This window comes from Dysidea avara, chromosome 3, assembly GCF_963678975.1.
Source record: "Dysidea avara chromosome 3, odDysAvar1.4, whole genome shotgun sequence".
Taxonomy (NCBI): domain Eukaryota; kingdom Metazoa; phylum Porifera; class Demospongiae; order Dictyoceratida; family Dysideidae; genus Dysidea; species Dysidea avara.
The window spans coordinates 21,692,930-21,718,953 of NC_089274.1; the positions used below are offsets into that span (position 1 = coordinate 21,692,930).

Consider the following 26,024-nt stretch of genomic DNA (forward strand, 5'->3'; position numbering starts at 1 on the left):
TTCTCTCTATTAAATTATTCCACGTGATTATTTAGGGTACATGTATCTAAAAATTTAATAATTATAAATACAGAAATAACTGTTATGTTTGCGAGTATATATTCGCGGATTTTAATATCCTGCTCTTTCCACGAGGTCTAAAATAAAATAATAGCAACAAACACCAGTTAATTATACCACACCTCTGTATGCAAATTCGTCACCATGGGTAGCTGTTGGCTTGGCAGTTGTAGCAGTAGCCTGTGAAGATGTAAACCAGCTTAACAGGTTACAAGAACAAGTTTTATTACCTTCTGTTTTGGAACTGGTAGTCCCAGTAGTTCACAAAGATTGTTCCTGACAATTCTCACTTCTTCCAGTGGGTTACTCCTGGTAACAGTAAAAGTACAATTGAATGACACAGGTAAATTGAAGCAGTGTCGGATATAGAAATTTTCAGAGGGGGTTTCAGATTCCACTAAACTTCAGCCTAGCTGTAAGTCAAAGACCAAAAAAAAAAAAAAAGGTCACAACTTAGAAGTCAATTGTAGCTCTTAATAAAATCACTGCAAGGAAAATATATTTTGCTTCTTTGTTTACAAAAGAAACACTGCAGTAGATTACTGACCCATATATACACCCATACACTATCACAGATTTTCTGACATTGCACAATGTACTTCAGTGATGAAATCTTCATGTTGGCCATTACAAAAGAGTCCTTTAGTAAGTACTACTACAGCTACAAGGTAAACTTAGGAATTTTAAGTTCGATTAGGGATCATAAGTAGTGAAACAAGTGAGGTGACTTATACACTAGTGGACATTTAATCCCTATTTCAGCCTTTACCCATGACTGAATTAGACAATAAATGTCTACTAGTATATCTGCAGGTGCAGACGACCTCCACTGTTTCACTACTCTTTATTTCTATGAAAACTAACTAAATTTTCCATGTGCTTGTTGACTGGTGAACTCAATAGATAACTAAGGCATACACAATTTTGTATTACATCTTATTACTTGAGTTAGAGGCAATGGAAGGCAAATAGCCAGCACAAAGTATGTATGTTTAGAAGGTCAAAGAATGAGATGAACACAATACACTATTCACCATGTGGTATCAGAGAGAATGATGATGATATTATCCAGTATGTCTTCTGGTAACAACTGGTCATATGTTAGTAGTGTGGTGTAGAGCTGATCTGCAGCACTCTTGCGTACCTATAGATGGTGAAACAATGAGCTAGTGAAACCGGACACACCAAACAGGCATACACAACAGACTACTACTACTCACTCTGGGGTAAGTATGTCCCAGGAATAGCATTAGCTGGTTGAGAGCCTTAGTCTGTATTGATGTATGGAATTGTAGCAAACCACAATACCTGTAGGAACATCAACAACTATACCATTGAGTGATTGCCACAGTGGAACCTCTTTATATGGATAATTTAACACCAACCTGAAATATAAAGACTGAAATTGTATGGAAACCTGTAAAATAGGGACAACTTGGCACTGATAAAAGTGTATTAAATATCAAGACATCTTAACCCACATGAAAACTTCAGTAACAATTTGTACGTAATGTGAAGTGCTTAATTTTTGTGCAAAGTGTGTAGATTTCTGTAACGATTGCATGAATACATACACAATCATTTGGTGGTTCCAACTGGGACTAAAATCTAATTTAACATATTTTCTCAGAGTTTTTCAAGAAGAGGTTCCATTGTAAAATACTCCACTCTTACACATTGATACTTGACAGCAGTTTCTTGGCATCTTTTGTCCGCTTGATTTCTTCTTTTGTTAAATCCAAGATGTTTACCAGGAAGGGATGACTGCGGGGATAAATTGGTATTAATCACAAACCATGACTGGCTGTGGCCAGACAAGGAACTATACAATTCATTATGTAACATGATACAATGATAGGCCACAAGGCCCACAACAAAGCATTCCATCCTACATCAAAGTTGAATGTGGTCCACACCACAAGAATGATACATCAAAGCTATTAAATCACCTGACATGAACTAATTGACCATGAACATGTTCACACATTGTAACACCAAGTTGTGTGGTGTTGGGAAAGGTCAATAGTAGCTGTGTCCGGATGTGGTCTGTATGTGGTGTACGACACACGACACTACACTACACACGCTACAAACATACACACAAACATTCACGCTACAAATCACACACACACACACACACACACACACACACACACACACACACACACACACACACACACATACACACACACACACACATACATTCACGCTACAAATATACACACACACACATCCACGTTACAAATATATACACACACACACACACAACAAACAAACAAACACACATTCACGCTACAAAAACACACACACATACCTGTCACAATCCATATACAGATCAAATACAGAGTTGGACAGTAACATTCCCACAGTTTCCAGTAGTGGTATGGTGACCCTAGTATTCTTTAGGTTATCCTTGAATATGGCTGTCAACTTGACACAAAAGTCAGCCAGCTTATCCTTCCTTTAATAAGTCTCACAATACACTACATCAATCATCATTACAGGTGACTCACTGGGTACACATTGTCCTCAGGTAGCTTAACAGAGATGAACTAGAATGTCTAACCTAGACGAATGGATAAAGTGAAACTACTTCCTGACAAATATCCAATAGAAATACACTAATAGTGACCACCTCATTATAGTGGTCACTGCAAGTAGGTAGTAAAGATGTACGTTATGATCTCATTAATAAGACCACCTGAGTAATAGGTCCTACATATGCATGGATGGCCTTATTCAAGAGATTTCACTACAACAAATCACCCTCACTTACTGTTGACTCAGTTAATCCTCCGACACTTGCTATCATACCTAATAAGGTATGGTAGGTGTAACTAGGTAATGCCAGTAGCTGGACTAGTAGAGGAAATGAAGAATGAGCAACTGTCCAGTCTATATCAGTGATTGCCTCTCTGTAATGTGAGTGTCATAGTAACAGTACACACATTACCAGGTTTATACTACGTTTGTGGCTACTAACTGAATATTACAATAATACTTTGTGCCCAAATATAGTGGACAAAATTGTCCCGAAATTTCTGAAACATATACTGTGTACTACTTCAATATATGCATAAAGCTAGAGGTTTATCTCTCATGTAGAATCTCGTTGCTCAGCTGTACATACGTATGTACTGATCATATGAATGACTAGGAGTAACCAAAGCACCTGAACTTTTGTGACTACTCTATTAGAGCATCTTATTAGAGAGTATCTTAACCTTTACGAGTATCAGAGCAGTGCTGAACGTACAGTACTCCATTTCCTAGCCCCTTAGTTACAACACCTACAACTACTTGTACAGTATATTATGAGTCTGCCTCTTTAAAAGAAATGTAATTAATGCATTTGATACTAAAGAAATACTGAGTCCAGCTTTTAACCTACTACTAATGTTTACTGGTGCATTTGAGTAATTAAATAATTTTGTTAGCTTAAATTCTGATGCAATAGCCTCATAAATACTCAGATCCATTAACCAAATGAGATTTACATAATCTTCAAAACATCTGGTCTTGCTTGCACTTGTAAACAGTTTACAATGCTGCGGTTTGCTGACGGCAGTTCCCTAGTGACTACACATGAAAGTTGATCCCGAAAATGTGTTTACGGCTGTCAAAACAACTTTCGTAAACAGGCAGTTAATAAAATTTAATATAGAAATAATTAACTGTTAAAAAGAATTTCAGCAATGTAAATAACTTGGCTAACAGTACAATATCATAAACAATACTGTTTACACTATTAGATGCTGGTAAACAAACAAAAAACCCACTCATCACACCCCGTCAGTATTTGTTGCAAGAGGAAGTGATACTTAAATGTACCATACTTGGAAAATATTTATATTTGTGGGGGAAGAACTGTAGCAGCAGCAGGGACATTCACTGTACTCATGCACATCTAAAATGTGAAAATCTTCATGGTCTTATTTGTATTAATTTAGGCTCATGAAATCACTAATAAAAACTTTTCTATTTCCCAAAATGTTTTTCATACATAACCTCCATACTTACATACACTACACAACACACTACATACTTATTAAATACAGCCAGCAGGCCTTCATGGTGTGGTATATGAGGTATCACTGGACTGAACAACATTGTGTCAACAATTTGAATGGTCACCATGGTCACATACCTGTTATATTTGATAATACTCAGTAACCGGTTACAAGCCACACCCCTGGTCCGGTCAATCCTCTCACAACATTGTTGTACAATTGACTGCACTACTCGGCAGCATCTAGTTACCATGGAAATTGATAAACAAGACAATTCCATAAATGATGAACAACAAACAAAAAGCTTTAACTAGAGATATGTACAGTGGACTCACAAAGTTGGAGATATCAAATGAGACTTTTCATCAGCTGCTAAGTGTCTTGTCAGCTCATCTAATGCAAACATACTTGCCTCCCGAACTCTGTGAGGGGACATCACATGATAGCTGGCAAACCATCAACATGAAATACGTATATGCATTTAGTTACCAGTGGCGATCCTAGAGCTAAATGATAGAGGGGGGGCACACACAACATAGTACGGCTTAGAATTTTAGGGAGTAGTCTAAGGGTACAACCCTTAGATATTTAAAATACTGCCAAAACTCACTTCACCAGGAGACACCACTTTAGATCCCTCCTACGTACTGTTGAGCTCAATGGCCAGGTATCAGAGACAATTAATGTAAACTACAAACACTTGTTACTGACTTTCCAAGTCAGTTTATGTACTGAGGGATAGTTTGGAACCATACAAAATTTCTCGAGAATAGAGAATTTGTATTTTGAACAAACATACAGAAATATGGCCTATCTATACAGGTGGCCAATATAATGGATCTCACTCCATATATGGCTAGTAAAATAGGTATACAGGCAATAAATAGCAACAGTAATTGCAACATGTGTTAAGCTAATAAATTCATAAACATTGTACCAATTGTTACTTGAAACACCAAATAAATCACCCAAATAATTTCACAGTTTGTGGTCGAGATAGAAATATGGTGCTTTGACCGCACAACAAATACACGTCTGGTATGATGGTATGTAGACAGTCACGAGGATTGGCTTTCTAACACAAACATCAGAACAAGAACCAGTTATGTCACGTTAGCTCAGTTTATATAATCCTAGTTACCTAATAATATATCAGGAAATGATGATCTCGTCTTTATGAAAGATGACAGAATTACCCTCTTTGCAAAGAACAAGGAGACAACGGGTTTTTGTGGTGGAAAGTTTTGTTTTCTGCAGACCACTAATAGCACGATTTGGGATGATGAAACTTTACCAGCCTTGCAATACACTTCAGTGTCTTGCAGGATTGGTTAGGTATAATTATAGCTCAAAAGTGCCTTCACACTTCTAAAAGGTAGCTCCAAAAGTGTATAATTTAGTGGAATTTTCCAACTGACGGGGCTGACTAACTGATGCCTTCAGACAAGCTTATTTCAAGGCAACTTACTGCTATAGAGGGATTAAATGTCCACTAGTATTATCTTCAGGTGTAGGCAACCTCACCTGTTTATTTCTATGATCCCTAATCAAACTTAATTTTTCCTTGTTTGTAATTATATGACTGGTGAACCCACATCAAAAGAAAGAAAGGCACCAGGCTTATGTTTTATCTGAATGCGTCTCCCAACTATGAATTACATAAAGTGGCCAATATACTTCGTTTTCAACTATATTCAGCTCATTACAACATGAACAGCAGTATGACAAGTGTCTCTGCAATCAATTTGAAGATTTCTGTTACAATTGTAGGGGAGCTCCTGATATCGCACACTACCGTAAATTGACACCTTGCACTGTCAGCTAAAGGTAAATGGGACACAAAGGAGGTCAAAGGTAAGTCCACGATGTACACAATGTACATACTGTGGTATGCCAAAAGGCACCTGTCAGGCTGAAGCAATGTCTAACACTCACACAGTAAAAATTTTAAATCCATAGTCTAAGCCGTTATCGAGTTACGCTTGTCTAAAAGGCATCAGTCAGTCAGTTAGGAAGTAGAAAATTCCACTGAATAAATTTTTTTTTGTGAAATTTCTAGGTTGTAATACTGTATGATAACCTAACAACAGATACTGTAGTCAAGTGGTTAGCATAGCAACTCACAGTGCTCCCACATCACCACGACGGTCAGATGTGTAATCACTCATGGCAACCAGGAATGCCTCATATATCGAATCAACATCAAACGATGACAAACAGGGGGTAGTGGTGACACACACTCCAACCTCCTTCACAATACTACAATAACAGAAACTGGACCAGTAACTTCTCCACAAGTTAGCTAAGTAGTGACCTTATTATTGCTTTAATTGAGTCTCTACGTGATTCTGTGTACTTAGGTTCCACATCTTTTGTAGTTGTGGCACATTTAATCAGTTCAGCTATAACCTGAGTACGTAACACAACAAACATGAGTTACATCTGCCACACACATCAAACATTAGATTGTGCCATTTTTTACCAAAACATCTTCGGTGTGTGACCACTCACCCTGTCTAGTTGACCTAGTAACAGTTTTGAAGGTAGTTTCCCCAGTCCAAGGGAAAATCCCATCCTAGACAATTAGCACATATGTAGTGACAATGGCAATGACTTCATGCTAACCGTGAAAACCGATTGTCGCTCTGTAACTCTGCAATGAGTCGGTCTATTAACTTGTTATCTGTAACAAGAGTTCACATACGAGCATTAAAAAGTCCTGGTTATCAAGGTGTCCTTATTAGTGAGGTGTCCTGATCTCAGAGGTCTAAATATGTGTACACTATTTATGGGACCGTGGACAAGATCTTGATCGTCAAGGTGTCCACATTGATGTGGTTCCACTAAACACAAAGTCACATACCATACACTTCTCCATATTCCCTTTTAGGGTAGACATGTGCGAATCCCCTGAAGTCAGGATACCTCACTAATAAGGACACTTCAACATAATCCCAAGTGTTCAGAGTACACCACAGTACAACAGTTGCTTCACTAACGCACTACACACATTACACTGTATCAACAATTTGTTACTGACAATTCATTTCTGGTGGAATAATTAATGAGGCAATTTTCGATATTCAATTTACATGCACGTCCTCAATCAACAGCTGGTAAACTTTAAACTACCACTAATTACAGAGACTACAAAGAACTCAACATCAGGTGTACACAAGGAGCCACTTGTTTTGAACAGACTCAGTCAAGTGCCATACATCTTTAACTACAATATCACTACACACACCTCGTATCATGGCTGAAGTGTAGTACTCACAACAGATAGCATTGAATGCTGATGCAGCACTATCCTATAACAGCATAATGGAGTTAATACAGTATAGAAGCTACGTAACATGAACACCTTGGGACTAACAAACAGTCTCCTGATTACTGATTTTCCAGTTCAGTTTTACATACTTAGAGGAAAAAGTCCTAACTATTATTAGAGTCCTTTTATCTTTAGTAGTTCCACAATCGTGAACTTTTGACTCAACAGCTACAAAAAATTTTCCCACTTAGTACCTGATTAACTAAACAATTAGTCTGGCAGCACCTGACCCTTCATATAAAGTAAGGGTCTGGTAAACATAGCATACACGAGTTGTGCAGCCAGTTAGAAAACGACTGGCCAATCAGAATGAAGAATCCATTTAATTAGTTTTTTACATCATGCAGTCAGTATAAGTGTATTACAGAGACTAGACACTTCTTCAAAGGCTAAGGGTTATGCTGATAGGCTTGTTTAAAACATTATGCAATCAATATGGTAATGTTGAAAGACTTCTAAAACATGCAAAGGGCAGACTACTACACATTGGTAGCAGTGACAGCAGCTAGCAACACAGTGAGCTAGTTAAGGTTACACTTACCCTTATTGGATCTTCTCCATGAGAGAAATTGTCTTCAATCACTAGTTGCCATGTCTCTGTGTAGAGCAATTCAAGTAAGCCCCACCCACATACATCACATGATCCACAGCTCACCTAACACTGCAGTATTATCATGTACTGGAAGGTGACAGCTGCACATGCACCGTATGAAGTGTAGAACTGCAAGGGATGTGGTAGCTAACATGCGGTCTACAGCCCCACCCACATGTTACCTGCAGGTCTCATCACTTCTCCACCTATACCTCTGAGTGATCCAGTCCTCTCCAGCTACATGACACAATATACTCTAATAGAACAGTCACCACTTCAACTCACTTTAGGTACAATATCTATCAGTTGGTGTATCACAGAATTATTCAAATGATCTTCAATGTTATTTCCTCTGGGGGAAAATAGTAAGGTGAACGTGGTAGGGTGTGTGGCCAGTGCCAGAAAACAGTCAGCTATTGGCTTAGCATTTTAACCTTTAAAATTTAATATCCTGAAAAATTTTCTCATTCTTCAAAAACATTTTGTTAAAATCCTAACCAGTCATTTTTAATTTCTAGCACTGCAGATAGTTATATATTATAACACACATGTCTGGTAAGGCACAGAATCCGGTGGACAGTTCTGCAATCCCGAGAAGTGCTCCATGTCTATCACCGAGATCAATGGCAAATGAATGCTCCAGCATCACAGGAATGGCTGTAGTGAAATAAGATATGATTGCAAAATCATCTATTTATTGCGATTACAATATACCATCATTATATTATAAAGCATAATTACAGCTGTATTGAATTTGTGGGCAAAGATGCTCGACGTGTGATTGTATATCATTACCTTAGTATAGTATTAAAGCCAGGTTGGCACAAATGAACTCATATCCAAGCAAAGCTAAATTGCAAAGTTGAAAATTGGTCTGAAGATAAGACTACTCGTTATAGAAGCAACTTTAGATGGTTTGAAAGAAATCACAGTATTGGCTATACAGAGTTATAACACAAAACCAACATGTACAGCAAATGCAAGATCAGTATATTCTAATAGAACATTCAGTAAAGTAAAGCGCTTACACATTATACGTATAAACAAAAGTGGTACTAATACAAATTGAAAAGAGGGTGTGGCCAACTTGTGAAACTAAGTTGGCAGCCAACAAATGACTACAATGATTTTAATTAAGAAATAGTGATGCTGTCATTATTAAAACTGATTGGTAGCATTCATTAACACTGGAGCCACTTTTCTTTTAAAAACCCTGAAGGCCGCACCCTTTTCCAGTTTAGTTAAATACGGAAAATACACTACCTGTATCCTTCATGAGATCAGGAGCAACAGCTACCAGTCTGTGTAGGGACTGAGAGCTTAGTTCTCGGATGACACTGTAACAAGTATGCAGAATTGTAGGTGTGGTTAATAGTGGTGGGGGCTGGTGTACCTGTCCCAGTGAAATAGCTTGTACCGCAGCAAATGATTGATCAGATAACCAGTGTATTCTGGGAATGAGGCTATCTTCACACTGTATGAAATGATAGCAATGATTACAAACCACTTAGTAGACCCCCTCAGTTATGCAAAACTCCAATGGCCTCAAGCAATGATATAAAGTATGAACTGACTGGATAATTAGTCAATTCATTTACATCTAGCTCCATTCAAATACTCTTAATAGAACATACACCTACAATCAATACACCTTAATTGAATAGTCATTTCTTGGTTTGCTGTACACATGCACACACACACTACACACAGACAAACGGACAGACACTACCTCAGTTCAAGGTAAGAGTTACTGATATTCCCAACAGAATAATAGTCCACAGTTGTCATAACTACAATCCCATGTGGAAGAGTACCCTGTATCATTTACCCCTTAGCAACTGTTATCAAGTCATACCACACCCACCTGTCTACCAACATTCTCTTGAAATGCAGCCTATTAGAAATAAAAATCACAAAATTCATAATACTAGTAGACAACTTACTGAGGCAGCTTTTCTACAGTTAGTTTCCCTGTCAAACAGAGCTGTTGCTAGGAGGGCACTATTAAGAATAATCACCATATCAACATGACATTGTACACACCTGGTTACCTAGCAACATCAGTCACATAGGGTAGCAACACAGCAGGGTCATATGCTCTAGCAAATGACCAGCAAACATAACAGGCAGCATCCCTGACATTAGAACCTGTATGTATGAAAACATTATCATAAAACAACTGTTACAAAAAGTATAGATCATGTGTGATGATATAAGTTAGCTACCCTTTTAAGATCTAATAATAAAGCTACATGTACACAAGAAGACAATATCTTTCCAGCAAAACTGATGAAAGATTTCTGTAAACTCTTTAAATCTACAGCAGCAGCTGAGACCATGTTGGAAGGTAACACATAGTTTGTATGTACAGCACAGCCTTGTTTAAAATGACTGTTCTATTAGAGTATTTCTAGTATAGGTATTATAAATAGGGTCAATTATTGCCAGAGCACGCAGCAACTTATGACAGATTGGCATACTGCATCACACACACACACACACATATAACTCACCCACGCTATGTGCACCACGGCGTTCATCATATGCTAGAGCCTTCAGAACCACTGGAACAACTGTATATATAAGGGAGAATGGTAGGAAATCATTCGGTGTACTGATCACATTTAATAGTTATACCACAGCTGCGAGGGATTTGCTGATATATATACACCCAAGTCCAAGGGCTGCGGGAGTATAATATCAGCAAATACCAAGCAGCCGTGGTACAAGTGATATATATCACTTGGGACACACTCATCTAATAGGTGAAAGAACTAATGAGAACTTACCCCGTTTGTTTTATACAGTAGCATCTGAAGATCGATTGTGGTTTTAATAACGTGGGCTAATAGCCACCAGAACATTATCCATACGTTAAAACGTCATTAATACGTTACTATGCTTCAACGCATAATGTTAGAAAACTTGTGATTGTGGGATGGAGTTTATATTGTTATCAATTTGTATTAAGTTAAGCCAACTAACTTCGCTATGGACTGTATCCACGATGACGTCACGAGCAACAAGATGGCCGCGTTATTTGGGGTACTAATGTACAGGCGACTATGGAGAAATTGTTTTAATCGATCATATTTCACTCGTGAGGAAAGATACCGAGGAGTAACCAACAGGTATGGGTATAAAGTAACAAAAACTATTGAAAACAAGTGTTACCTCGAAAATTTTCTGGCATGCGATACAAATCATTTGTTGTACGGTCTTGTAACCGTACCTGTTGTTTAGAGCTCAATATCTTCTTCCCTGGCTGAAATATGATGAATCAAAAGAATTTCTCCATAGGCACTTATACATTAGTACCCCAAATAACGCGGCCATCTTGTGCTTGTGAGGTCATTGTGGATAAAGTCCTGGGACAGTAAGTAAGTTATTGTATTAAGTTAAGTACTTAGGACTGTAAGTTACTAACCTATTTCAGCATAACAGTAGTAGTTTTGCTGTTCTGTGGTCTGTTCAAAGGCTGATACGCGGTGGGTAGAAATACGCATCCACGATCGCCCAAACAATTATTTTGTGCCTTCATTATCCTTTACTAACAACCAACTAGTCTATCTTAGCAAATATACTCAGCTTTGCAACCTCTACAAAATCAAGTCCCACAATACAAAGCTCTATGTTGCTCAATATAACGAGTCAAAGCATATCGTTTCTTTGAACTGACTGGGTATTAAAGTCATTGGCAAACCACTTTCCCATGATATTGCCCAGGCAATACGCCAGTTAAACCCCGAGTGGTGCCTTTGAACGCCCACGCTATAAAGTGGCCTAATAAGAACCCAGATGCTGTATACACATAGCTTGTTCCAAAAACAAATATTCTAAGACACTCCAAAAAATTACTCTGTTAGGATATATTAAAGGATTTCAACACAAATACAGTGAAAGTATCTATACTGGTCACCATGTGCCAAACTTTTCTGACCTTATTAAGCAGGTCAGTTTGTACACAAAAGACAATTATGGAAGTTGTCTGGTTTAGACAGGCTAGGTGGCGTATAATGATATCATGAGCTGATTTATACTCAAGGATATACACAATGATAAGGTAACACCACTCACCCTCTTGCAGTCGGTCGGGTAACAGAAGACCTCTCCTGCCCAGCTCAGCTAAAGCCAAACACCCTGAAGCCATATAATCAAGTACAGTTCCGTCAACAACACACTACTGTACCTCCATGCCATGAGCTGTCACCCTCACGACTCCTAGTGTAATAACAATGTACTATAACATGCTGGACTAGATGAGGAAGCTAGCTAACTGTTGACAACAAATAACACTATACCATACAAATGGTCCATCGAACACAACTTACAATTTTGTAAGAATTACAGCAAAACATTAAAAATGAATTCCTTACACAATAAAAAACAATACCATAAAATTAATGTCCATGCATTAGGCAAGGACCATATTTTCATAGTAAAAGAATAAAATTTTATCACTCCACATAATACGCTTACGTTAGGCAATCAAGGAGAGATGCTATCACTTCATTGGCTAGTTCTAATGGTAATCGTCCACAAATACGGCCCACTCTGTGAGTAACCATGACAACTGAGCTCCTGGCACCGTGACAACATACCCCTTGGCAGCTGACCACCGTACCACTGTGTCTTTATCCTTCAGACCTTGTAGTAGCCGACCTAACAAGCAGCTGTTGTATCAGAGTAGCAAGACTACAATAACTGACCTAAGATGTCTTCTGTCTCTTCAGGAATATTATATTCTTCTTCCTATGGAAGGACATTTGTACAGTGAATTTTTGTTTAGTTGTCACTCCTTTAATAAGACCACCTGAACATGTCAAGCTAAAATTATCTCAGTAATAAGACTACCAGGTCTAAAACATAGCTAAGATACAAATCATGACATCTTTAAGAGACCACTTCATTAGGTAGCCTGGTCAATGGAGATTCTAATAGGAGGTGTTCACTTCATGTGCTTTAACTTTGCACCACATGATTAAGAAAGCTTGCACAAACTTTATCTGTAGCAAATAGTGGCGAAACACCACACCTTCAATATTTGAGTAGTGCCACAATCAATTTTAAAAAAGAGTTTCAGCATCATTTTTGAGCATGAGTAGTGGTTGAGTTTAAATAGTTGCTACATCGATTTTTTAAACTAAGGTAACAATCGCCGCAGCATTTAACCAAGTATATACTGTAAACTAAAGTTCATGTGCTTTGAACAGTTCACTGGATGCATTTGCCATCACATCACTTTTAAGATTTTGAACATTGTGCACTTCAACATCTGAACCACTTGATGCAGATAGCCGAAATGTTTATACTTGTAAATACAGTGTATTTTCAAACACCTTTGTTCTTCAATTTGTTAACCCATTGGTTTATATACAGAAATCTGTTCAAATACTCTAATAGAGCAATCATTACTGCAATTGTTTATGTATTCAGTACAAGACACCTACTTGCCATATTTGCGTAGGGACTTCTATTCTAACACACTATTCAATTCAGGAATTATTAATAAATTAATGACTGTATGCATACAATATATTACATTCCAAGTACCTGTGAGTCCTGTTTGTTGTTGAGGGGCGGGGCAGAGGTCTGATTACTGATGGCTGGAGCGGTGATGTTGGTAACTAGGCAGCGGTTGCCACGTTGATACCTTAAAATGTATAAACAAGAATCCCACGCATACTAAAAAAATTTAAATTAAAAAACACACCTCCATGATGCAATCCTCGGCGGTAAAAAGGTCATCCCCAATCGCTAAAGTGACAATTTACAACATAAAACAACATGGATAGATACATTTGTAAACAGGTCGTATCATAATAGCCACCTGGTCCATTTGTATTAAGGAATATAACATTTAGAGCCTTAAAAATCAGGAAATTACACTAATAAGGATTCTTTAAGGATGGTATCACGGTCTCCAAAACAAAGGGGAAGGGACATAGTGTATTTGTCTATAAATCATCACTAAAGACCACTGTACTGGGTCACAATAACATGTATAGTACTCTCACCTGTAACAGCTTCACTTGTAGTTTACGGAGTACAGTATTATTACTGGATGACAGGTCCAATTGCATTAGTGCCTTGAAGACCACTGGAGCTGTAACACATAAACATCCAATGCCTTGATGCTATATGGTGTGCAGTAAACCTGCTCTATAAGGTCACTTTTGGGTCTTTTGCGGCCACAATAGACAGGTCATTTTGTACAGAAATGCTACAACTGGGAATGGCTAGTGAACTTATTACAAAGTGATCTTATTGGAGCAGGTCTCATTGCATCATATCATTCACACACCATACTGTACAAAGTCTTCACGTTTGCCATGTTTAAACAATGATGACAAGGCTGACAATACTCCAGTGACAAACGTCATACCCTGAGATGACTGGGCTATAAATAGAACAAATATTAATATTGTTGTCATAAAACGTGACAATACCATCAGTGGTTGCCAAGACACGTAAACACCAGTCAAGAAACTCGGGGAGCTTTTCTTTCTTCAAGTCAGGTCGGGACACAAACCTTGCACCAATATCAACATGTGGACAAATACATGGTAATCATGCACTATTTACCTGGCTAGCAGATATCCTGCAGTATCTTGAGTCTTATCTGACTTCCCGAGATAGCTCTGTAATTGAAGACATCTGCTTGATAATAAGACACAAGGGTTTACATACCATACCTTGGCAATAGTTAATATCTGGTCTACAATAGGACCTTGTTCAGAACGTGTTCCGTCCAGTCGGGAGAGGTCAAATGGTATGATGATGATAAATGACAACCACAAAAGCAGCACATAACGAGTCTCCCAGGTCTGTATGAGTAACGTGATGTAATGAGATAGCATACAACTTGCAGTTGCGCCTGACACTATGTACGTAAATGCTCAGGTGTTAATAGGGACCTGGTGTTAACTTGCCAACTGTCCATGTGTCACATAAAAATTTATATGCACTGATTCTTACTAACCTACATAGTGTACAGGCAGTCCAGTATTCCACTGTAGGTATGATTGTATAAGAGCCCTCTCTTCTAAAGGCTTCATTCATGCACATACACACATGTACGTGTGTGATGCATGTTACATCAGGAGCTATCAACATACTCACTTTATAGTCATCAATGTTCTGTCTCTTCAACATATCCAGCGCTGGTTGTAGGTCAGCTACTTCATGGGAGAAATATCTCACCATCATCTTTGGTCCTCTAACCTGTGAGACATCAACGAGACTGTCTCATTATGTGTGAATTAATTGGCAGATCATCAAAGACAATTAACTGCCTTCATAATGTCCATAGTAAGGGCAAAGCTGGGTTATCACTACATAAGTTCTTTAAGTACATAAAACAGCAAATATTTGGTCTCAAAAATTCCAAATTTTACTAAATACCCCACCTCGATACCATTGTAGTCCAGCAAACACAGATATACACTACATGCATGCACAGTCACACACGCACACACCTTAGAGAGAGTATAGAGATATTTGAATGACATGTGGTATACCCACAATGAGCAGGATGGGTCCCTCACATACTGGAACAAGTGACCAACCAACTCATCTACAACAACATCACACCAACACCACACTCATCACACATCCCACCTAGGTGAGGGTCCAGCAAGTGAGGCTGCTCCTGATATCTGTCCAATATCACTGTGACAAAGAGAATGTAACTTATAACTAGCACTGCTTTTCTATGTTGAATTGATGTGACAACATGTATGTAAAACCTGTGGCCTAAATATACATACAATTACTCCCAAGTGATATACCTGGGTAGATGTGAGCAATGGTAATAATTTTACTCAAGGAAACAACGGTAACAGGCACTACCCAGGTATTGAACCAGTAACCTTATCAGTTACCACTGGCATACGTGGTAAATGGGTTGCAACAAAAACTGACGGTTTGAAGCAAATGATTATTATTAGTATCAATGTACTAGATAAACTGTATCTGCAGCTATGATGGCTGATGTTTATGTTCATCAGTGTCTAAGTCACACTATTTTTTCCAACAACAAAAAATAATTTGACTTTCTTAAGTGGATGTGGACCTTCTAAACCTAGCTGACATATGGACAGTTAATGGTCACAATTTTATGTACTGATTTTACACACAAACAGCCAGCAGTATTAGACAACACAGTTGTCACTAGCCATATACAATCATAACATGTTAAGTGTTTGCACATACAGTTGTGCATTAAATAGAACAGTGGATGACACACAAGCGAACAAAGCTAGCTTAGCAGTTGTCAGTTACCGCATTACCTAAGAATTGTTCATGTGCTCGTTCCAGTACGACAAGTTCGTCGATTAAGGCGGGAAGTTCAGTGATCATTCCTGCCACTTGCTCCTTCTCAACAAAGTGGTCCAATACCGTTCCTCTACGAACAGCATCCTCACTTTCGTCTTTCTCACCACCACCATTATCACTGCTCTTGTATCCGCTCATCAGTAACCGTTACTAGTAGGCAGGATTGTATCAAAGGGCGTGACACGTGACACGCATGCGCATTAATATTAATGATCACGTAAGCTGTAATGAGTATACGGAGTTATAATGTGTCCCAAAACTAAAACAATTCCCGCCCCCTCCAAGTGTAACAATGTTGTTGTCTCTCCAATAATGAGCAGTATGATTGGCTAAAATAACACGATGATCAGCTGGCACACCACACTGGCTCCAGGTCATTGTTGACAGGTGAATGGTCACCACTCCTGTAGTACCATCTCCTTGACAACAGATCCCTCCTATGAGGTAGGCCACGTCACCATGACAAACTGCTGGGCTTGCATATTGATAGGGAAAGTCAAATAATTTCAGTTGCTTGGAAACAATTCTAGTGTCGGTCTGTGTGAATGAAATTGAAACATCAATACATTCTATGACACGCGTACTTACTTCTATGCTCAGTTTGTATATGGAATTAAGTGGGATAAAATCACTACCTAACCCTCCAATAATATAAACACTATTCTTCCAAGTGAAACAAGAGTGTGAAAATCGTGCAGTGGGCATCTCTCCATCAAACACCACTTCTTCCCAAGTGTTTGAGTTGATGCTAAACACACTACAATTATCTAATGCTACTCCTGTGTTTGTTCTCCCTCCAAATATGATAATCAATTCAGTGCCATCCATTGCCTGGACATTAACTGCACTGTGTTTGTATCTAGGTAGAGGTAACTGGCCTTTTGCCTTAACAACTTCTATCTTCCATTTGTTGTGAGACTGATGTGCACCCACGTTACTGCTATCTAAATTGTCCATAAAATTAGTTAGTTGATAGCAAACATTGCTGGCACTTTTTGGTGACTGGCGTCCACCAAATATGATCACTCGACCATCACTAGTCTTTGTGGCAGTGTGGTGCATCATGGCTGGTAAAATAGCAGCATCTATAATGTCCAGCTTACTAGTAACCCATCTTCCAGCTCTGTTGTAGTGTAACAATAGACAATTACCGAGACGTGAGTGCTTGCCATGCTCTGGTCCATAGCCTCCTATCAGTAACATTGTGTCACCAGTCAGGACTACTGAAGCATGTCCATATCTGCTCAAACTTGGGTCACAGTTTTCCATAGCAACAGGGGAGAGTTTGAATGTTCCTTCTTGGCACACCCCGCAAGTGATTAGAGGTACTTCTTGAGTTACTTTCTTGTGAAGAGGAGAGCAGTCACCCTTGCTAGCTAACACTAGAGTGTAGTGAGCACATTTCAAATGCCACTCTGGAAATTCATCAAATAATTCCATATTTTCAATTCTTTGTCGTTCACTGTCACTCAGAAGTTGTTGATACGCACTGTTCATATCCCTAGCGTCAACAACACCATAGCCAGCACAAAGGTAGCGTTCCTCTTGGCTCTGTAGTGTGGGGAATGTGTTGACTGCCTTAAGTGGTGACCCCAGTGTTCTAAAATGTTCTTGCCTGCAAAAAACAATAGAGCCAGTACACAACAACTAAATGAGGCTTAGAGACGTAGTACAGTCATGTAATTTTGCAGCAGAATAAATTTGGTGGAGTAGTAAAATCTCTATTAGTACACTCTGTACCAGAAACTAAAAAAAATCCACAATAAGGAAAATGGTCGTGCCCCAACAAGGCTTAGCCCTTTGTTTACAAAGGCTGTATTGCAGCAACAATGGAGTTCACACCCTCTCAAAGTGTCTATTATAGAGAGGTACAACTTACATGACAAGTCCAAAGCCATCATTGGGATGAACCTGTTCGTAGGTCACAAATATCGAATTATCGAACTCTTTACACACCCACTCAATCAGTCTCTGGGAATCTTTGACATCCATGTAAGTCATGACACACTCGGACAACAAAAGAGTGGGCTGGGAGAAGCTAATCAGTGATGACAAGGTTTGTTCCAAAAACCCCACATTGCATAAGTCCACTCCAACTAAACTGTACTGCTTTGATCTCAATGGCACAGTAGCACTACCTTCATCAAATACTGGATCTTGTAACAGTCTGTGTAACTCTGGTGTGGATTTGATGATCGAACTTTTGTTGTGGACTGTTTGAGGAAAATCTATCTCAATAAAAGTGGACTTAGCACCTTCAGACAGAAGACGGAAACAGCTGGAGTCATATCCAGCCCCTAAGGAGACCACCTGAGCTGTGACGTCACTGAAGTGGCACAGAAATGACTGCAAAATCCAATCAATAGCTTTTGTCCTGAGAAAGGATACACATTATAGCTACTGTATGACTAGATAAATCAGAGCTCTACCTGATATAGTATCCACGATGGATCAATGGTGCTCGACGTACAATCTTTGCCGCGAAGTACTTGAGGAAATGATCCTTAAAGTATCCGTGTTGTGACATGGAACACTTACTCAGAGTACTGCTATCATTAGTGCCCCTCACCTGTAGCGACAACCATGGTTAACCTTGTGTCATTTGTGTGTAGTGTTGTACGTCTTGAGCTCGTGCTTTTGTCAGTGTTTGTATGTTTACAACGAGGTTTACAACTATGCATTTAGCTTTGGTGATTTAAAATAAAGCGTTTCCATTTGTACGTACGTAAAGCACTAGTTCTCTAATTTGGCTCAATACAACAAATCTACTGCATGCTGTCCCACGTTTCATTGCACGAGGTACACCGTATAACACTTACCGCATTGGTGTTGCCTTTGCGAGCTGCCATCAAGCAACCAATTAACTTTCGATTGTGGTTTTCAGTGAAATTACAAATTTAATCTCGAATGCAACAGAAGATACACGTACCCTATTTACAAAAGGTATTAAAATTATTACAATGTGTCATGAGATCAAATAAGGTCGAGAAAATCTCTTAAATATCAAACTGGTGTTTATTTTTTAATCCCCTTGTACCATGCAGCAACATCAAACGTTGATACTTGATGTTTCTTGACAAACAGTGTCAACTACAGTGGGACCAAATAATAACACACTACACATTCTAATTAATCCTCACCAGCAAGTCGTCATATCCAGGCCTTAGAATAGAATCTTTAGTTAGGCTAAGAAAAATATGATATGTACTTTAAATAGTTAGTGACCATATCAAGTAGGTACCAAAATTTAGCTAAGATGCACTTCATGGCCTCATTAAGACCATGAGGCCATCTTAAAGGTAACCTATTAAGATATCATTATTACATACCATTTAGCCACAAAATCTTGTAACTCTGGTGAGAAACTATCTTTGGGTAACCGAGGGGGATCACCATTGACAACAGCATTCAACTGCTCAAATATATTGCTCCATTTCTTGTAAGGGAATTCCCCTAATGCCAACTCCATCTACACCATACACCCACACAGACAACATACAACACACACATAGTTCATTGTACTGACCACTGTAATGCCAAAACTCCACACATCTGCCTTAACGGTGTATCCTGTTCCAGCCTTCTTGGGATCAATTCTCTCTGGCTATCAATAAAACATATAATATTATGTCTGTATAAGTATTGCTGGGATAAAGAATGACGTTGTTAATAACAAGTACACAAAGCACAGTAGGGATATAACACTTCTTATTGCTTTACTGTGATTTAATATCGTGCACTACTCCAGCTTGTTTCAGTACTTTTTATCGATGTGCTATGGTCCCTACTCTAGTTGAAATTCCCACATTTTTTTGTGTACTTGTTTGTTAACTTTTTTTTGTAAATAAATAATTATTAAGGCTGGTGAACTCATGCATACTGCATCAGAAATGACGCTGCGCACCCCAGCTACATCAATTATCGTCTTAAAACTGAAGTATCCATTACACTTCGTTGTCAGCTATGTTCAACCCATTACACAACAGTACGAATCAAGAACTGTTCGAAAATCTGCAATCACATACCCACTATGAAAAACACGGATGATTTCTGTTACAAAGGGAAACCATCACGTGCTACTGCCAAATCGACACTTTTCGCTGTCAGCAACAATGAATGGGACCCAAAGGAGGAAACTGGTAAGTCCATAAAGAATGCATTGTACGTACTGCGGTATGCCAAAAGGCACCTCTCGGGCCAAAGTGATGTCAAACAGTGAAAAAATTAAGCCCGTAACCTTAGCTGTTATCAAGTTACGCTTGTCTAAAGGCCAGTTACTCAGTCAGTAGACAATTCCATTAAATAATTTAAAAAAAAATTCTGTAGCAACTTGTTGAAAGCATTTTGGATTGATCTGAAAGCTTGTTTGGGCTTAATTAGTTTTACCTAACCAATACTGCCTCGTCGTCAGGGAAAATTGAGGCTGGTTTTGGGTGATGTTATTTCGTGGGCCACGCCTACTCCTTTGTGGTCCCTACTATACAGTACTATCATACTGTATGATGCTTTCAAATGGAAATTTAACAATATATAATAAAATTCAGCCCTTGGTTAGATGTCAAAAATATTAGTCCAATCACTTATGCATTTACCACATAAGCAAACAATCATTAATAACTTAATAAGCAGTTATTCCAGCGAACTTGATGACTCCAGGAAACAAGGCCAGCAAACAAGGAAAGAAATCACAAAACACAGATCACTAAATGAATAGTCAACAAAAACCACAATGGGATTCCCAAATGACCAAAACTATCCACAAAAGTTTCCCCGGCTCAGCAGTAACCTCACTAGGGGAAGTCCCTATTGCCCACACTTACTGCCATATAAGGTCGACAACCAACATCTTGTGTTTTTGCAATGCTGTCCACCAGACGGCCAGATATACCAAAATCACACAATTTGATTTCTCCACTCTCATTCAGGAGAATGTTAGAAGGCTTCACATCTGCAACCATAGCAACATCACCACATGCAACAATAACAATGTGCTACCTCTGTGGATGATTTTCAATGATTTCTGAAGATATTGTAAAGCACTAACAACCTGACAAAAAGAAAGTAAATACTATCAATGGATGAATACAGAATTTAACATATGAAAAAAAACCCATCAGTACAACAAAAATCATCAGCGAAACAACAAACATTGCCAAACAGTAGCTAAAAAGCAATCTTGAATTACTGTCATAAGAGCCACAGCTTGCATTCAAATAGCTGCTGCAAGGTACCTTTGATGTATAAACAGGGCAACGATTTGTGATAAACCGGTTGTCTTCTTGAAGTAGCTTATTTGAGAGGAACCAAGCAGATAATAGTATAAAGGATGATTACACAAGGTCACTTGTTAAAATATCCATATAAATGCTGTGAGCTTATAGCTACACAAACCTGTCTTTGCATGTAGTGACTTCAGTGTTGGGCAAGTTACTTTGTAAAAGTAACTAGTTACATATTACTTGCAACTGAACTATTTAGTTACAGTTACATATTACTCATAAAATAAAGTAACTATAATAATATTACATACTATATTACTTTGTGTCCACAGCCTTAAGCTGTCATGTGTGAAACTACCACTTTATCACGTGACATGATTGTGTTGTTGGGGGACAATGTGCAAATCTTGGTTTTAAGTAAGAAGCTGGTGAATAAGTTGCATTCAGTAGGCTTCGTTACTTCGTTGTGGCTAGTTGTGGCTAGGCGTTACTGAGAGGATAACTAACGCGATTAGTAACTTCGTTACTTGTAGTAATTATATTACGTAATATTAGACTCATTACAGTAACTATATTACTTAGGTAACGCATCACATTTGTAAGTAAAGTAACTTCAGTTATATTACCCGTTTTTATAGCGTATTTCGTTATATTACTTAGTTGCCACAAAAGTAATAATATTACGTAACGCGTTACTCCCAACACTGAGTGGCTTTGTTGAAAAGCATAGTAGCCATGCTATACTATCAACCAGAAATATGATATACCCAGCCTCAATTATATGCTGGATAGAACGAGTCCAAAATCCTCTACAAACAACAGATTTCTATGCAAATAGATATGGTATATGGTGAAATGTGATACTCATGTACAGAGCCACCTGAAATTCAGAAAATTGGCCTATGGGAGAATCTCAATGTACCAAGTTTGCATCCTTCAGGCTCTACAACCGTAGTTTAGAAAAGGGACCATGGATATCATTTTAAAGTTGGTATCAACTCACAGCCACTACAACTTTGCCAATGGCATCTTCAGGAATTGTTTGCTTCATATCTTTATAAATCTTCTGTACATGTTCCATGGATGTATCCATTAGCTCCATGCACATCCATAGTTCACCCTGTAATACACTACGATCAATGTGACATTAATGTGGGTGTTTCCTACCTCTCGGACGAGGCAGCCATAGAAGCCAACAATATAGGGACAAGTTCGACTGAGAACTTGCACCACTAATTCTGTGATCTCATTTTGATCTGTGATCCTTAGCTCACGTAGAGCAACCCTCTAATATGCAGCAAGGTTACAACCACACCAACGGATAGTACACACAACCTTCATGGCCATTAGTTGGTTGGTGGGTATGTACCGCATTTTGGAGACTGTGCCAAAATTACCAGTACCAAGCAATCCTAGATCTGCTAAATCATCAGCACTAAACTTGTAACTCTGTGAACACAAGAATACCAGTTTCACGAATACACAATTCGTGTACTAATGGTACTGTATACCTTCCCTTCAAGTGTGAGGTTGTCCAATTCTTTACCAATGGTTAAAGTCGGGTCTGGGGTTGCCCTGCGTATCGAAAACGTTCATACTTTTATTCTTATAGCCGTACCCTACATCTTACTCTTTTAGTGGTGTCGGGGCTTTGAACAGCGGCATAGATGGTTTCTTACCGCTACTTTGCTTCTTATCCCCCAAACCCATTGCCCCAGGCGGTTTCCTCGGAGCTAAAGACAACAATGTCACATGCAGATACGCTAACACCCTCACTAACCACTGGACATGATCTAGGCTACTTGGGATCGAGCTATCTCACAGAAGGCACCTTTATGAATAATATATCACGTGAGCCCGCGCTAAATTTAATGTCATATAATTATCGATTGTGGGTTTGTAATTTTCTCCTTCAGCAATTATGCCCTACCTCCTGGTTAGCACGCAAATTCGATTGGTAAGCGAGTTGCGATAGGAATACTAGAGTAACATGACACTATTTGCTTACAGCTAGAATACAATGGACGAATTGTCACTTTTAACACATTGTGTTTGTTCTTTAATGCCGCATATAGATAAGTAATATAATATCTATGGTTCTTAGGAGAACGGGCCGACGATATGTGGGGATGAATGGAGTGATAAGAAACTGATGGAGTACTTGGGAGCTACCCTGCAGACACTGTCTGGAAATAACTTGTAAGAATAGGCTTTGGTGTTAAGGTCACAGCATGGTTAACCCTTTCTGACACTGGTGGATGCACTCTGAGGCATGTATGCAGCCTATAATCTAGCTTGCCATGAGTAAAATCACCCCAAAACAACAAAGTTGAACCTCATGCACTTGCAGAATGATTTTGAAGACATCACTAAAGTATATAAAATATTTTTAGACATGCTTCAAGGTGCTAAGAGACAATTATTGGTTACAAAGGGAAAAGGTTATGAAAGGTTACTTTGTAACATGTTTAGCAGTAATCTGATTTTGATTTCGGAGTACTTGATTTATGCTGGTGACTGTTCTATTGGAGTATATTAATCTTTTCCATTTTTTTAAAGCTGACTGGTTTCCAGAAACCAGTGAAAATTTCCTATAACTGTGTTTGAGCTATTTTATTTAGCTATTGTGCTGCTATTAAATTTTCCTTTGTTAATAACTCTTGTTATATGGACCAGCTTCCTAACATTTAGTAGCACTGTGAAACCCTTTAAACCGCTTAAAATAGTGCTTTGATATCAGCAAGAACACCCATGCATTTAGTTAATCTGGTGCCCTGCCCCTTCGCTAAAAGCAAGGGTCTGATTAAATACAAATTAGGGATGTGTCAATTTTGCCATTAAAACTTTTAGCATAAGGCCCTTAATTGTTAGTTTCCTATTCCCACCCGCATCACTGTTTTTTGTTTTTTTTTACCGCATCAAAAAAAAGATATTTCTACTGTTACTGGCTAAATGCATTCAACACCTTTAGTAACTAGCTAAGAACATTGCATTCTGTATCACGTGAGCCATCTAAGTCAACTATATAGCTATCAAAAATAAAATAAAATCCACCCTCCCACATGGGATTGGAGGATGAAAAACCAATCGTTAAGTTTATGTGGCTTAATAGGTGGGTAAAAACAATGGAAAAAGCTAATAGGTGCAATTTTTGTAAAGTGGCATCTGGGGAACAAACTTTGTACAAAAGATTGAGATACTCTAATAGAACAGTCATGTGGTAGAATATTGGCAATACAAAGTTAATAATTGTTGTGGTTGAGATACTCCAATACACAACATGAGATTGTAGCTATGCAGTTAGAAATGGTCGATTGCCAAAGATTTATGATGAGTAAAATATATAGACACTGAGCAAAATATGGAGTATAAATTGGAAAAAAAAAAATTGCTGGAAAGATAAACAAGTGGAAAAAGGTAAAATAGTCTGATCCCTAATAGATTCTAAATAAATCCAATTAGATATAGCATATGTAACTGCTGGTTGTGTAATAAGCTTGCCCTGCAATTGAATAAATAAAGCATTGTATTTCCAAGGTGATTAGTGTTTTTCATTTGTGTGCTAGAACTGATATGGAATATGTATTTCACCAGACCCTTACTTTTAGTGAAGGGGCAGACAGCGCCAGACTAACATTCAGGCACACAAACATGTTTACAACTGACTTGTAACCATTGATAATGAACACATGTTCACCTCTTTGATATTACTGGTTTTGGTGTGGACTATAATGCAAGTGAGACCATGGACAAGTGTCCTGATTATCAGAGCATTTTGACAGGTCTCTTTGTGTTATTGATCTCATATTAACCTGTTACCATTTTTATAATCCTTGTAGCTCAGAGTATCGGGTGGCCCAACCTCCACGAGTTGTCCTCAACAAACTTGAAGGACTAGGTTACCGAGTGATCTCCATGGGTGGAGTGGGACAATCATGTATATGGACAATGTACTGTGAGTCACCCAAAGAGCCATGGAAGACTGTGTGACTGTTATTGACTGACTGTTTAGTGTAGAATGTAATTACACTGCATGTAAATAGCTCCCATGGCACCTTAGTGCTCAGTGAATAAGTGAATATATACATATATATTTTCAGAATGACCATACTGTATCTGTACATCTCAGAACAATTTTTTGCTATTGTTGTAATAAAGTCTGCTCCCATTGCCAGGGACAGAGAGCAGTACTCCACAAAGTGGGAGGTGCAAAGTCCATATTATGGGGTAGCTAGTATTTAATTGTACTTTACCATGTAAAGCATGTCAATATTGGGGAGGGGGTCTTGGGGGTATTCCCTCACAGAAAAATTTTAAATGCTTTAAGAGTAAATCTGAGAATACTTTTGAATAGGTCATTAGTATTTACAGTACTTGATAATGTATAATTATACATGTTTGGAAGCAGCGCATAGCAGAAACAACTATATATATTTCCACTGAATGTTCTATTAGAGTAGTTAGGTGACTGCTCT

General features: G+C 38.4%; 4 protein-coding genes across 4 annotated transcripts; 1 reads left to right on the forward strand and 3 right to left on the reverse strand.

Annotated features, from left to right (window-relative positions):
- Positions 1–9: 9 nt before the first annotated feature.
- LOC136250205 (tubulin-specific chaperone D-like) lies at positions 10–16,538 on the reverse strand. Its single transcript, XM_066042385.1, has 45 exons — positions 16,285–16,538; positions 15,614–15,664; positions 15,472–15,569; positions 15,116–15,217; positions 14,689–14,820; positions 14,579–14,634; positions 14,443–14,525; positions 14,298–14,393; positions 14,011–14,099; positions 13,707–13,750; positions 13,547–13,646; positions 12,703–12,745; positions 12,595–12,655; positions 12,473–12,547; positions 12,183–12,214; positions 12,071–12,133; positions 10,507–10,566; positions 10,045–10,141; positions 9,937–9,994; positions 9,858–9,887; positions 9,723–9,808; positions 9,387–9,467; positions 9,257–9,330; positions 8,542–8,650; positions 8,279–8,345; positions 8,176–8,230; positions 8,057–8,122; positions 7,943–7,998; positions 7,318–7,381; positions 6,696–6,753; positions 6,582–6,645; positions 6,385–6,479; positions 6,195–6,329; positions 4,406–4,492; positions 4,208–4,312; positions 4,106–4,159; positions 2,837–2,975; positions 2,574–2,626; positions 2,375–2,521; positions 1,735–1,824; positions 1,281–1,368; positions 1,095–1,204; positions 291–369; positions 183–240; positions 10–137 (listed from the first exon to the last, which is right to left on the reverse strand). The coding sequence occupies exons 1-45, from the start codon at positions 16,466–16,468 to the stop codon at positions 112–114; spliced, it is 3,600 nt and encodes a 1,199-aa protein (XP_065898457.1). The 5' UTR covers positions 16,469–16,538; the 3' UTR covers positions 10–111.
- LOC136250206 (tRNA wybutosine-synthesizing protein 4-like) lies at positions 16,511–19,202 on the reverse strand. The gene is made up of 5 exons (XM_066042386.1): positions 19,150–19,202; positions 18,760–18,899; positions 18,210–18,704; positions 16,919–17,945; positions 16,511–16,867 (listed from the first exon to the last, which is right to left on the reverse strand). Exons 1-5 carry the CDS (start codon positions 19,177–19,179, stop codon positions 16,544–16,546), a joined length of 2,016 nt encoding a protein of 671 aa, XP_065898458.1. The 5' UTR covers positions 19,180–19,202; the 3' UTR covers positions 16,511–16,543.
- On the reverse strand, positions 19,202–23,447 carry LOC136250209 (dual specificity mitogen-activated protein kinase kinase 6-like). Its single transcript, XM_066042389.1, has 12 exons — positions 23,330–23,447; positions 23,180–23,282; positions 23,061–23,124; positions 22,885–22,998; positions 22,717–22,836; positions 22,553–22,669; positions 21,326–21,377; positions 21,151–21,278; positions 19,857–19,934; positions 19,660–19,799; positions 19,471–19,516; positions 19,202–19,420 (listed from the first exon to the last, which is right to left on the reverse strand). Exons 1-12 carry the CDS (start codon positions 23,337–23,339, stop codon positions 19,346–19,348), a joined length of 1,047 nt encoding a protein of 348 aa, XP_065898461.1. The 5' UTR covers positions 23,340–23,447; the 3' UTR covers positions 19,202–19,345.
- LOC136250215 (GTP cyclohydrolase 1 feedback regulatory protein-like) lies at positions 23,408–25,739 on the forward strand. Its single transcript, XM_066042393.1, has 3 exons — positions 23,408–23,506; positions 23,654–23,748; positions 25,389–25,739. Exons 1-3 carry the CDS (start codon positions 23,471–23,473, stop codon positions 25,537–25,539), a joined length of 282 nt encoding a protein of 93 aa, XP_065898465.1. The 5' UTR covers positions 23,408–23,470; the 3' UTR covers positions 25,540–25,739.
- Positions 25,740–26,024: the final 285 nt, after the last annotated feature.